Source organism: Mytilus trossulus, chromosome 1 (genome assembly GCF_036588685.1).
Source record: "Mytilus trossulus isolate FHL-02 chromosome 1, PNRI_Mtr1.1.1.hap1, whole genome shotgun sequence".
Taxonomy (NCBI): domain Eukaryota; kingdom Metazoa; phylum Mollusca; class Bivalvia; order Mytilida; family Mytilidae; genus Mytilus; species Mytilus trossulus.
In genome coordinates, this window is record NC_086373.1 from 60258814 (window position 1) to 60272748 (window position 13935).

Consider the following 13935-nt stretch of genomic DNA (forward strand, 5'->3'; position numbering starts at 1 on the left):
TTGTGATATGCTTGTATACTATATGACTCTCTGTGAAGCGGATGGACTTGAATGTAGATGAATTTAAAATTTCATTCTTAAGAACGTCCGTGTAGTATTTTCGTCATACCACAACCACATTGTTGGCTGATTTGTCGGCCGGTACGAACACAAACCGCTTTGAAAGTATTTGAAGTTTATTTCTTATTCTGGAAATAGCTGTATTATGTACTCTATTATTTACTTCTAAATTATTTTCAAAATGTGATATTCTCTTATCTACCACATTCATACATTTATTTAAATAAGAATCAAGAGATTTTTATCAGATTTTTCCCGTTTATACCAATTTTTACAAAATGAAGAAAGAGCATCTTTGGTGACTTGACGACACTCTTTCCAATCTATTTTAGATGGAGGACGATATTTTGGTCCTTTTTTCAAACAGTTTTTGACCTCTCTGTCCTGGACGGTATTGAGGTCCCCTATAATAACATGGCCAGTGGGAACATATCAAAATTCGACGATTAACAGTTTCAAGTTAAGGGAGTATTATTATCTATATTCACGTCTGATGTAACCGACGTATAATCAAAAATTTAACTTCTGTTGTTGTTTTTTTATGTGTTACATCTTTGTTTTTCGTTCATTTCTTGTTAAAAAAATTAGGCCGTTAGTTTTCCCGTTTTACATTGTCATGTCGGGGTCTTTTATAGCTGACTATACGGTTAGGGCTTAGCTCATTGTTAAAGGCAATACGACCATCTCAAGTTCTTAATTTCTGTGTCATTCATGCTGTAATTAGCAATCATACCATATCATCTTTTTATATTAACAATAACATGTAAACCTCGAATAAACGAATTATATAGATCTATGGCACAATGGTAATATCTATAAAAAATGAAGGTATCTAAAACAATAACAGAAAGATAATGTTAATCTTGAACGAAATGACGTTTTGAAAAAGAAAGCACACTTGTAAATACAATAACTTTGTATTGAAGATACATTGAGTATGCAAATATTAAAAACAGAAGTTCTCGATTGTACGAGAACAGAAGTGAAAATTTATTGTCATACTAAAAACTAAAAAGGCAGTATATATATTTATAGATTATTACATGGCATTTTCCATATGGCCCTGGTATCAGCCCTAGACTCCCATATCAAGCCAGAGGGCTTTAGCCCGAGGGCTAAATATGGGTCGTGGGCTGATACCATAGCCATATGTAAAATGCCATGTAATAATCTATAAATATATATACTGCCTTTTTAGTTTATACAGCACATTTGTAACTTTCTAAATTTCTTTTCATTGTGTTCAACTTGTTTACAAATAGCCTTTGATTGACAGGTAACCGGAATTTAAACTCGGGGGCTTGATATGGATTTCGAGGGCTGATATCGATATCGGCCCCGAGGGCTGATAACCAACCTTGACTTCCGGCTATTATTGGCCATGCAAAAACGTACATATCAGTATAAAATATGTGATAATTATAGATTATTACTTGGCATTTTCCATATTGGCCTAGTATCAGCCCTAGACTCCTTTATCAAGCCAGAGGGCTTAAGTCCGAGGGTTTTATATTGATCGTGGACTTTTACCACGGACCATGTAGAGAATGACATGTAATAATATATTTATCACATCTGTTCAAGCAAGAGAAAAAAAGATAGCATAAACTAAATTATTTTTGATATTTTCAACAAAAAATTTAAAAAAATTGAACGAAATTTATAAAGGTATCACAGTGAGTAAACAAAGTTTTGTGAAAAGTTTAGCAAACAATTAACAATAAATATATTAATTCTCAGAACTTTGATATTAAACGACTTATTAGTGTTACATTTCAAATGCTGTGGAAGAATACACCTACTATGATGATTTGAAAATATGTTCCGATTGAAATTTCGATGTCATACAACAATCTCTTTACCATTGTGGCGTCATATATTTAATAAATTTTTTATGACGTCAAAAATTTACGGGAACTTTTGTGATTTCCACTGTTGAGTTTTACATTTTTTTCTACTACAGCACAGTCATAACTTTCTAAATTTCTTTTCATTGTGTTCTCATTTTTCATCTGAATTTACATGCATCGTCATTTGATCAGCGAGAAACCTCTTCTAATCGTCTAGCTGCTCCGGATGCCAACTTGTTTACACATAGTTTTTGATTGACAGGTTACCGAAAGTTGAACTCGGGGGCTCGATATGGACTTCGAGGGCTGATATCGATATTGGCCCCGAGGGCTGATAACTAACATTGACTTCCATCTATTATTGGCCATGCAAAAACGTACATATCAGTACAAAGTATGTGATCAACAAAAATCCAGCCAAGTTGTTTGAACAGGTTACATTAATAAGAAAATACAGTATCAGAGTAATCGCAGTAACTGAACGCTAGTTAAAGGCCAAGAACAATCAATAATAACAAAGATTTTGCATCAGAGAACAATCAACTATAATAACACATCTCTTATTTTTAAAATGTATTCATAAATCATTGATCAGACAAATACGATATGTTTGTTTGAATAAGGACAAAGATTACCAAGAATTTGATATAAGGAAATGTTGTTTACCTAACACAAATCATACGATGACTTTGTAATATGAGAGTATAATATGCCTTGTGAGGTAATGTTATATCACTACAATGTACGTTTTTAAATTTCAGACATATATTTTGAACCATATTTGTCATTGTACATAAATCTTTTGTAACGATTTGAATCCATAGTTGAAAACTGTAAAAAAAAACGTATATTGTGGTGTGATCATTCTATTTAAAACGTACTTATATCATATTCACAGTGCTATATGATTACAAGTGTATGTCTGGATGAAATACTAGTATGTTAAACTGTCCTTACTTAAAATGGCGTACATAACTATTATCTGATAAAAGGTATGTGTGTTTATGTATTCATCGATAACTTATTTATCAGTTTGTTACGATATGCATTTATCTTACATACAGCATTTTAAAACATATAAACCTTTTTTTTTGTTAAATCAAAATAAATCAATTAAATGTGTTTGTGTTTACGTTAATCGAATTAAACAGCTGATTGTTGTTGTCGATGTTTTTAGTATCAATTTAATATTTTTTTAGTGCGATATTAATACCGTTTTTTTTATTAAAAAAGACAAAAATATAACGTGTACCAATGATTCCTTTGATGATCATACTGAAGTTAAATATACTTATCTGTGTATATATTTTTGTATAAGATGAGTTATCTATTAGGAAAATTAATTCACTAAAACTGTAGCTGTACACTTTCAGATTATATTTTAACTACGATCACATCAATGCACATGTATTTGTTACTTCCAGTAGTGTTGTTTGACTTTGATGTATGTTACACAGTTTTAGCTGATGGATGCCAAGTATTGTCACATTAGCCAATCGTGTCTTTTGAGTTTGCTGTTCCAGTCTTGTCGATATAACTTTACTATAAGAAAATGTCACATAAAGGGAAGGTTTAGCATGCAATAAAACCAACCATTATATCCGGAAAAATATATGTCAGGTGTTGACAGTAACTGTTGTTTTCAATTTCTTTCGTTGATTGATTTAGTCTTATGTTTGATTTATCAGTTTTTATGGATTTTCCTCCTTTAGGGTCTTTCCTTGTTTGCTCGGTATTTTGTTTTATTCTGATTGTATTCACCACACAACAATTACATGCAGCAAAATGATATAACTTACGTATGGGGCGTTTGTACCTTTTCTAAAGCAACAAAAAACGCATTACATATAAGATATAAACAAATAACCTATAACATTTATTGTAGTTTTATTGCGTCCCTTCGTTGACTTATGTGTTCCAAATACGCCATAAATCAAGAAAATAAACAAATGACAAACATTAATAAAATCCCAAGAACAGTTACTTCTTACCGTACGAATCAGATACTGATATATAATTCTAACTATATGTTAATCAGTTATGTTACATAAACTGTATATTGCTGTTGACAATATTTCCGTTAACCTTAAGATAAAAGCAAACATTAGGTGAAGCATCATTATTCATTTTTTCCAAGTTGGTAACGGTTAAGTTATCTAGTTAAACATGATACTGTTGATCAAATTTCTAGTAATTGTCAACCATGTTATTGTTATGTTAAGCTCAGCTGTCTTTGATATTTATATTTTTAACATTTTTAGCATTCAATGTTATCATTATGTTGTAGCTACACACATGCAATGCATTCATCGTAACTGCTTACAACTTTTAAATACTATTTACGTGTATGTTAAGTAGCAAGCACTACCCCCTTTTTCTGCCAAAGTTCATCTTTATTATTAATATTAACATTGATTAATATAATGTATTGTATAATGCATTGTATGATCGTTTGTCTTTTTTCCATTTAAGCCTTAACGTGATTCTGAATAGAACTATTCAATTTAATAACACTGAAAACTTTTAAAAACTACAGAGTAACTTGTTTTTCAAGTAGCAAATAACTTCCAATTTCATTTCATCTTTCAGTCTAATATTTCGCAAATATGTATTATCTTTTATATATGAAGTAATGTTTTCTTTTCATTTCAGGCAATTATAATTTTTTACTTAACCTGTTCCATAAAACAACACTACCAATGTTACTACTTTTATTAATTTACACAACAATACAAGGGACAGTAAGGGCCCAACGTAAGTTTATTATTATAATGCACGGTTAAATTTTATTGTAATACATCTATATCTATGTATAAATATTTGATATTAAATGACTGAATAACAACCAACGATAATTCTTACATGGCGATGGATCATATAATTATGATACAGTACACTAGGAAACTTAATATGGGGACGAAGTCCCCAATAACAGTAGACAATTCAATAAAAAAAAAATCAAAAATTCAATTCAATAAAAAAAAAAATCCCGAATTTTCATTGTACTAATGAACTCAAAACCGTTCAAATCTTTTTTTATCGCCTTTTTGAAATCCCGGACCTGCGCAGAAATCTACAATAGACTTCCTGTTTCCGGTTTCGTTTGTATGAATCTTTGAGTAAAATAAATATTTATCAGTCTAGTATAAATAGGAAGGAACGCAATACCAATTGCATTTCTTAAAATAATTCCTTGATATTAAAAACGTTACCTGATGACAGCGTTTCTTTGTTTACATTGGATATGACGTCATAACTAAAATCCCTAACAACAGAACCAACATCGGAAACGTTACGGTATTTCCGTTTTTCTTTTTAATATTGTTGATTTAAAAAAAATTCATAGACTTCGTCCCCATTCGCAGGTAATTCCTGCCTCGTATTACTTAACAAGATTAAAAGGGTGCAACATCACCATATAATAATAATAAAATGAATATTTCGGATAACAGATATCCCTCATCAGTATGATGACAATGTGAAATGAATCATATCCGTCTATTTTCATTATAAAACTATAACAATCTAGATGTCGTATCGTTATCATGGTTATCGATTAAGCAGCTTCGTGTATATATTGCACAAACAATTTAGTTTAAGCGGATTTTTAATTGTGCACATGAATAACAGAAGACACATATAGCTTTGACCCGGACTAAATCCGAGATTTTTTTATCAACGAACTATTAGTCAGAGTTATCATTAGTATACAAAATTGACTTCGTGGTATCTCAAAAAGTGCATTAATGTTCTTTTTTTATATCTTTCAACATTTATTTTAATTACATGATTTTCTACGAGTAGAAAACTATCAATCTTAAGACCACACACACCAGGTAGGAATAATAACCACTTACAGTTCAATCTGTCAAGTTTGATATAACGTATTAATCGGCAAGAATGTGATTGTCACCAATTTGTGTTTTCAAAAATCTTGATATTAATATTTATCTTACAGATAATCTTACGCCATTCGGCACAGCTACACAAAGTTCTAGGTTTATAAGAAGCACTCCTGAAGGTGCATTATTGCCACCTATATCAAATAAATTTACTTTGGAGACATGTTCAACCACAAACGTGGACGGTGCATCATTTGCATGGTGGATGTTTGAAATCTCTTTTAATTCTGCATTTATCTCAAATATAACTATTTACTACAGAGAAGGCTGTAAGTACATTCATCGCACATATAACTATTTACTGCAGACTGTATATATATATATCCATTTTGTTACATCTTGTGATCAATTTTATTTGGCAATCGTCAATGGCAGTCAACAGGGTTTAAGAACATCAGTTGTTCGACCTGTTAGTCAAATGCGTTTTGTTTAAATATACTTTTTCACTTTTTTGGTCTTTTGGAAAATGTTGTTTGTGCTGTTTTTAGACCCTTCTACAACGAAATTTGTTTGACATGCACACGTATAAAAATTGCGGTTTTTATCCAACGCAATCATAGGTTTGAACGTAGTTTTCAATTTAGACTCGTTTATATTTTTTGTTTGGGCATGTATCATATTTTCCCTCCGGTTTATATGATCCGTTCATCCTATATTGTCTCTTAAAATTCAAGAGTCAATCTTAAATTGAGAGTAAATTATATGGCCTTCCAAATACCGTTTCGATCCCTAACATCACTGAAGAGACATATATTGTCGAAATCTAAACTGGTGTACTAAAGATTGACACCGAATGTTTGTGGCACCACATCGTATCCACAAGTTAACAAATTTTTATTTTTCTGTGACGTATTAAATTTATATTCAGATCCATTTTGTTACATCTTGTGATCAATTTTATTTGGCAATCGTCAATGGCAGTCAACAGGGTTTAAGAACATCAGTTGTTCGACCTGTTAGTCAAATGCGTTTTGTTTAAATATACTTTTTCACTTTTATGGTCTTTTGGAAAATGTTGTTTGTGCTGTTTTTAGACCCTTCTACAACGAAATTTGTTTGACATGCACACGTATAAAAATTGCGGTTTTTATCCAACGCAATCATAGGTTTGAACGTAGTTTTCAATTTAGACTCGTATATATTTTTTGTTTGGGCATGTATCATATTTTCCCTCCAGATTATATGATCCGTTCATCCTATATATTGACTCTTAAAATTCAAGAGTTAATCTAAAAATGAGGGTACTTTCTCTAAAAATGAGGGTACTTTTTATATGGCCTTCCAAATACCGTTTCGATCCCTAACATCACTGAAGAGACATTTATTGTCGAAATCCGGATATGGTGTACTAAAGAAATATTGACGCCGAAGTTTGTGGCTCTACATCCTGTCCACAAGTTAACAATTTTTTTTTTTATCGTGACGTATTAAATTTATATTGAGATCCATTTTGTAACATCTTGTGATCAATTTTATTTGGCAATCGCCAATGGCAGTCAGCAGGGTTAAAGAACATCAGTTGTTCGACCTGTTAGTCAAATGCGTTTTGTTTAAATATACTTTTTCACTCTTTTGGTCTTTTGGAAAATGTTGTTTGTGCTGTTTTTAGACCCTTCTACAACGAAATTTGTTTGACATGCACACGTATAAAAATTGCGGTTTTTATCCAACGCAATCATAGGTTTGAACGTAGTTTTCAATTTAGACTCGTTTATAGATATATATATATATACATTATATGTATTGTAATGTTATGTCGTGTTTTTTTTGTATTGGCTGTTATAGATTCGAAGTAAGCTGTATCGGGTGGAAACTGGGGAGTCGAATGCTAATACAGCTGATCGAGAATCTATAACATGGTTAATACAGAAAGAGTCAATGCATAACACTTTCATTAAATGATTTTAATTCTGTAAAGTAGAATTAACCAAGCAACTTACCGTGAAGAGATAAACCAATTCCTATCTGAGACTTTACTTGTCTTTTTGTATTTATGTCTATGGAGTTTTGTCAACATTGTCAGATGTTATGTCTATTTTCTCGTTAAAGTACTTAATATTTTGCTATAAACATTAATTTTATAAAACAAATACAAATTAGCTGGGGAGAATCAATTGTACTCTTGAATCGTATGCGTTCTAGTGAAAGATCAACGGAAAGGAAACAATGTCAACATTTGAAGGCATATGAATGTTTTCAGAACAATTAAATCTTGTAACAAACACAAACTGAGGGAAGCACATTGCTGTAAATGTAACAAGACGGAATGAGCCAACAGGACAGGCGTCACTTACTATGCATGCATCACCCGCATTAATTTTTAATTATTCTGAATGTCGCAATTGATGGAGCATCGAAAAGTATTACTAATTCAACAACTTTACTGGTATTTATAGATCTCAGATCAGAGCAAGTTTTCTCTTATATGTTTTGTTATCAACACAATTTACCTTTAGTCAGTTAATATATTGTGGTGCCTATAAAACCAAGGCAGTGTCCATTCCAACTTTTCATCGGAATTACTCTATTGGAGCAACTTTTTATGAAAAGAACACAGTAATCCTGTTTATGCAGTTCATTTAAGGTGAACATGCACGATCGTAACGTTATAGCTTAAATATGTTAACAAAATTCTTTAGAGCATACGTGTCCAACTGCTAAGGATTTAGAAACAGATACTACAAGTTTTGTCTTAAATTAAGAGGATCGACATGTTTGGTTTGTTTTGTTACTTAAAACCAGACACATATAGCATGTGTACAGTGGATATCCGCGAAATAAACTGTTAGAATTTAATACTCATATGAACTTAACTAGTACTGTTTGTTTGTTTGTTTTATATTGATTAGGGTTATAGCACAATTTTGAGTGCATTTGTTGATATTTAACATATGTCTGTCAAACCCCTGAAAAGTTAAGTAATTGTTTTCAAAGGTACGAAGAATATAATCTGCATCAGACTCATCAGTGACGCTCATATAAAGATATTTATAAATTCAAACAAGTACAAAGTTGAAGAGCATTGAGGATCCAACAATTCAAAAAGGTTATGCCAAATACAACTAAGGTAATCAATACCTGGTATAGGCAAATCCTATTTTTTTTCGAAAAATCTAAGTTTTGGTAACAGAAAATTTATAAAAATGACCACATTATTGATATTCATGTCAACACTGAAATGTTGACTACTGGGCTTGTGATACCCTCGGGGACGAAACGTTCACCAGCAGGTGCATCGACCCAATGGTGCGAACAGTTATTACAGGTAACAGGAATATAATTTAGTACGCCAGACGCGTGTTACGTCTACAAAAGACTCATCAGTGACGCTCATCAAAATATTTATAAAGACAAAAAAGCACCAGGTTGAAGAGCATTGAGGATTCAATAATTCAAAAAGTTTGTGCCGAATACGGCGAAGGTAATCTTTGCCTAGGATAAGCAAATCCTTAGTTTTTTTTCGAAAAAATCAAAGTTTTGTAAACAAAATTAAATACAACCCGGTTCAGATATCGGAAAACACTACTCATACTTGAGCATGGTTTAAACAAAATGCTTTAATCAATTGAAAATGTTGTTTTTTTTTAAATTTTTGACAAAATATGTACTAGAGGATCAGTACTGGTTTGTTTTAATTCTGTTTAACATTCATTTATTACAGCTGGATATCGAATGAACGGCTTTCAATTATATGTGACAAATTCATCTGTTATTCCACCTGTTGGTTATCTCTGTTATGCAGATGATCCTGGTATGCCATGGCCAAGCATTACCAAGACAATACCATGTAATCAACTGGGAAAATATGTCATTTATTACGACACTGTAGGGGATGACAAAACCGGACCTGTAGTTGAATTGTGTTACGTTGCCATCAATGGTAAGTTTTGTATGTACATGTATGTGCAAAATATTATTTTCTAATGCGCGTCACTGCCTTAAAAGCTGTTTTATTTTAATTTTAAAAGGAGCATTAGCAATAAACAAATAAACAACTATCATGACCAGCGTTTTCTATGTTGTTCGTGTTTATTTTTGACGGTGTAACGATAATCAATGGATGATTCCGCTGCTAGGATTTGACATTCCTTTCATTTTTATAATGCATAAGTTGTTATACATATATTTTGTTTTGTTCACCCTGTATTTAATTAATAATGGTTTCTTTTCATTACACTGTTCTAATATTTGTACAATGTTTTGGGTCAGTGGCTTTCGGTAGTTTTTTTTAAATTAATGAATGTCATTCATTAAATGGGGAAACATTCGAGGCTAGCAAAAAACAATGAAAGTTGAGTAATTTTTTATCAGATAGAAATAGCTAGACTGCTTACAAAGTTTAATGTTTGGATCGAATAGTATTTAAATATTGTAAAAAAAAAAGGGTACACTAATCAATTTTATGTTGAATCGCCTTAAACAGACCATATTAAATTTGATTATCTGAGCATGGAAAAATCATTTAGCATTGCTATGCCATTTTCTAATGTTTTCATTTCTTCTTATTTTGATTCTTGCAAAGACGGGCTTCCGAATGCGCACAGAACTAACAAACATTTTTGCTGAACTACTTTCTAAAAATACATTAGAAATATGCAGAAAAAAACTTTTTACACTTATAGTTATTATAGAATTGAATAATCTTTGCCATAGTCACCTAGTCATATTCATCGATTTCTTTTTCGGAAATCGAGTAACACTAGGTAGGGTTAGCCTGGTTTTTTTTTTTAATTCCAATGACAGAGGTGTCTAAGATATGTGTCTTGACAGCGATATTTGCTTTTGAATTAATTACAGGTTCTTTTTGTTTCATTTCATGTTGTGCTGCAAATTATAAAGATATTTTATTTTCCGTGTGATCTACAATGTATGTCTAGTTTGAAAAACACCAACACATTTGTTGTACTATACAAAGATAATCATAAATATTGAAAACAACACGTTATTAATTTCTTGCGTCCGAAGCGCTTTTCTGGATTTACCTTCATCAGGAACGCTCAAAGCCAAACATTTGAAATCCGAAGATGTATAAGTACATAAGTTATATCCATTCAAATATTAATGATTGCAGGATGTCAGAAGGGTATGTGGGGCACAGCCTGTTCAGAATCATGTTCAGCTAGATGCATTGGTCATCATTGTCATCCTACAAATGGTTCCTGTGTATGGGGATGTGACGAACAGAAATGTTTAAATAACAGATGGGATATATTAACAGGTGTCTGTACTGAGGGATGTGTTAGAGGACTCTCGCAGATTTGTAATTGTCACAAATGTACGTACGTATGCTAAGCAATGTTTTTTCAACAATCACAAATAAATTACAAACAAGCGTTCAATATGTCAAATTCAAGAATCTTTTGAGAACCATAAAACAGTGTCTGTATATTATTGTCTACGAAACTAATCAAATACTCAACAAATTCATGATTACAGCGTGATGATTTGATACTGTCGACGGAAACAGCTAGTTAAAATTAAAAAAAAAAACAACTTTAAAATCATAGATACTAGTGTTGATATTTTGAACGTAAGACTTCTCTACACGACACGCATAGGTGACGCTTGAATCAAAATAAAACTTAAATAAGGCAAAAAAAGTCCGCAGTTGATGAGCAGTAAGAACCTGAATTGTTTGCCAAATCCATGTTTGGCAATCTATTATTTCGGTAGAAACTGTAAGCACTTAAATCGCAACGGTATATTGTATTTGCATGTTGTTTTCTTTTTTTTTTTGTTAATTTATGACACATACAGGTCCGCTTCAAATGTAAGTGTCATTAAGTAAATCCTTAGGACAACTTTTTATTTGTGTGTTAACCTTAGTGCGTGGTAATGTTTGCAACCGTGTTTCGTCCTATTTATTTGTTTGCATATTTATTAAGTCTTGTGTTATTCTAAAAACTTGATAGTAAAGAACCTACATGATATGTTTTGCCAGTTGATAAGTGTGTCCTTAACGTGTAAATAAAATATTATGTAAGTTATATCTGGTGCAATGCTTCAATATTTCATATTTTTCGCAAAATTGATAGCTTAAAACTATTGCGCTTAAAAGGTTTATAGTGTTTGCTACTTTGATATATCAGCTTTTTATGAGTACTAAAAAATGTAGAATAATAACATATTATAGGTTTGTATATATAACGTTGATGTACATGTATTTTCAATCTCTATAATTTTGTAGTTTGTAACGTTTTAAGAATATAAATATATATTATATATAATAACAACAAGGCTCAGCTAGATTGCGTTAGATAAAAACTGCAATTTGTATACGTGTGCATGGAAATAAAGTTTATTTATTATTAATATAGAACAAACAACAAACAACATTTTCCAAAAGACAAAAAAAGTAGGACAACAGAATTACTAAAAAAAACCGGATTTGACCATCAAGTTGGACAACGGATGTTCTTAAATCCCGTTGACTTTCATTGGCGATTGTCAAACCGAGCACCGGATGTAACAAAATGAATCTTAATTATTAATGTTATACCCAACAGAAAACAATACACTTGCAGAAAACTGATAGTATACTGCAAACCAAAGGTTAGAAAAATAATCCATTATATCTGGATTTCTTCAATAAATGTATCGTGTGTGATGGTAGGTATTGTGTCAATGTGTTATTATCGAATTTACCTTTCATAAAGACAATGTTTTTGTTTTTATTAACTCTTAAAAAAGATTGATGACCATGGAGACTGTCAGTATTAACAATCATCTAGGTCACCTAAATGTCTTCATCATTGAGCAAAGCCCACACCGTATAGTCAGCTATAAAATATCTCAAAATGACACATTTTAAATTAAAAAATAATGATGATGATGATGATGATGATGATGATGATGATGATGATGATGATGATGATGATGATGATGATGATGATGATGATGATGATGATGATGATGATGATGATGATGATGATGATGATGATGATGATGATGATGATGATGACGCCTCTGATTATAAGAATTAGTCGAAGTGATCGATATTACTACGTTAGCTATATCAATCCTTATTCAATACTACATTTAAAGAATCAATTCACCACGCATTTAATCAAAAACTCAACGAATTTAACTGATCGACAACGGTCGAAATGCAAAATACAAAAAAGACATACAAAATTTCCAAAAAAAAAAGAAAGAAAAAAAGAAACACATGATAAAAGACATGGCTTCTAATTTAAATAAATCAGTAATTCATTTTTATCAATAGATAGATGATGCTCTTTCATTCTAGTTTTTCTTTTAAAACAATCTAGAATCTTAATGACACAAAGAAAAGAAGAAGATGGTTTTGCTTGTTTTGATATGAAAATTAATGTATATCAATCACGTTTTAGACAAATGTATAACCATGCTTGCTGTAACTACTTACAAAATTTGTATTGACTATGACAAAGCTTTTTTGAAATGTGATGGAGTTGGGACTAATTTATAGATATAATAAATAGATAGAAGATGTTTTTGTGTTCGGTTAAATTGTCCCCTTTTAAATTGTTATACGATGATGACTGATGTACCCATATTTTGACTATTTTATTAATTGTGACTGTTTATTTAACGCATCATGTAAATATAACGGAATTTGATGAGACTGTTATTAAAGTGAGATGGTTAGCGCTAAAGAACCAGGTTTAATCCACAATTTTCTGCATTTGAAAATGCCTGTACCAAGTCAGGAATATGACAGTTCTTGTCTATTCGTTTTTGATGCGTTTTGTTATTTGATTTTGCCATGTGATTATGGACTTTCCTAATTGATTTTCCTCTGAGTTCAGTATTTTTGTGATTTTACTTTTTTTATATGTTATCCTGAAAATAAATATCGAATTGTATTACTTGTACCTTCAATCTGATTATGAATTAGTATCCGGTTACTGTGGATACTGTTTTATGATAGAGAATATGTTTCTAGCGTCGTAACTACAATCCCGTCCCCTTGTCACGAATATAAATTGACGAAATAGACTTATTACATTTTGTACCTGGTTTGTATTTATACAATCAATAAGGCGGCAGCAACATGTGGAGCAGGATCTGTTTACCTTTCCGTATCACAATTTGAAATAAATCGATGTTATTTAGTATTTAGTTTTCTATGTAGTGGGTTC

General features: G+C 31.3%; 1 protein-coding gene across 4 annotated transcripts; it reads left to right on the plus strand.

Moving 5' to 3' along the window:
• The first annotated feature begins 2677 nt into the window (after positions 1 to 2677).
• On the plus strand, positions 2678 to 13346 carry LOC134680820 (uncharacterized). Of its 4 annotated transcripts, XR_010100521.1 has the most exons (7): positions 2678 to 2902; positions 4563 to 4664; positions 5869 to 6081; positions 9474 to 9692; positions 10884 to 11087; positions 12130 to 12364; positions 13084 to 13297. XR_010100521.1 is itself a non-coding variant. In XM_063540080.1 (6 exons), coding segments are annotated over exons 2-6 (693 nt in total). In that variant the 5' UTR covers positions 2678 to 2902; positions 4563 to 4609; the 3' UTR covers positions 12132 to 13346. The 4 variants fall into 4 exon arrangements, 3 of the variants coding, with proteins under 3 accessions (XP_063396150.1, XP_063396141.1, XP_063396131.1); XM_063540080.1 differs by having other exon boundaries at positions 12130 to 13346; XM_063540071.1 differs by lacking the exon at positions 12130 to 12364 and having other exon boundaries at positions 13084 to 13295.
• Positions 13347 to 13935: the final 589 nt, after the last annotated feature.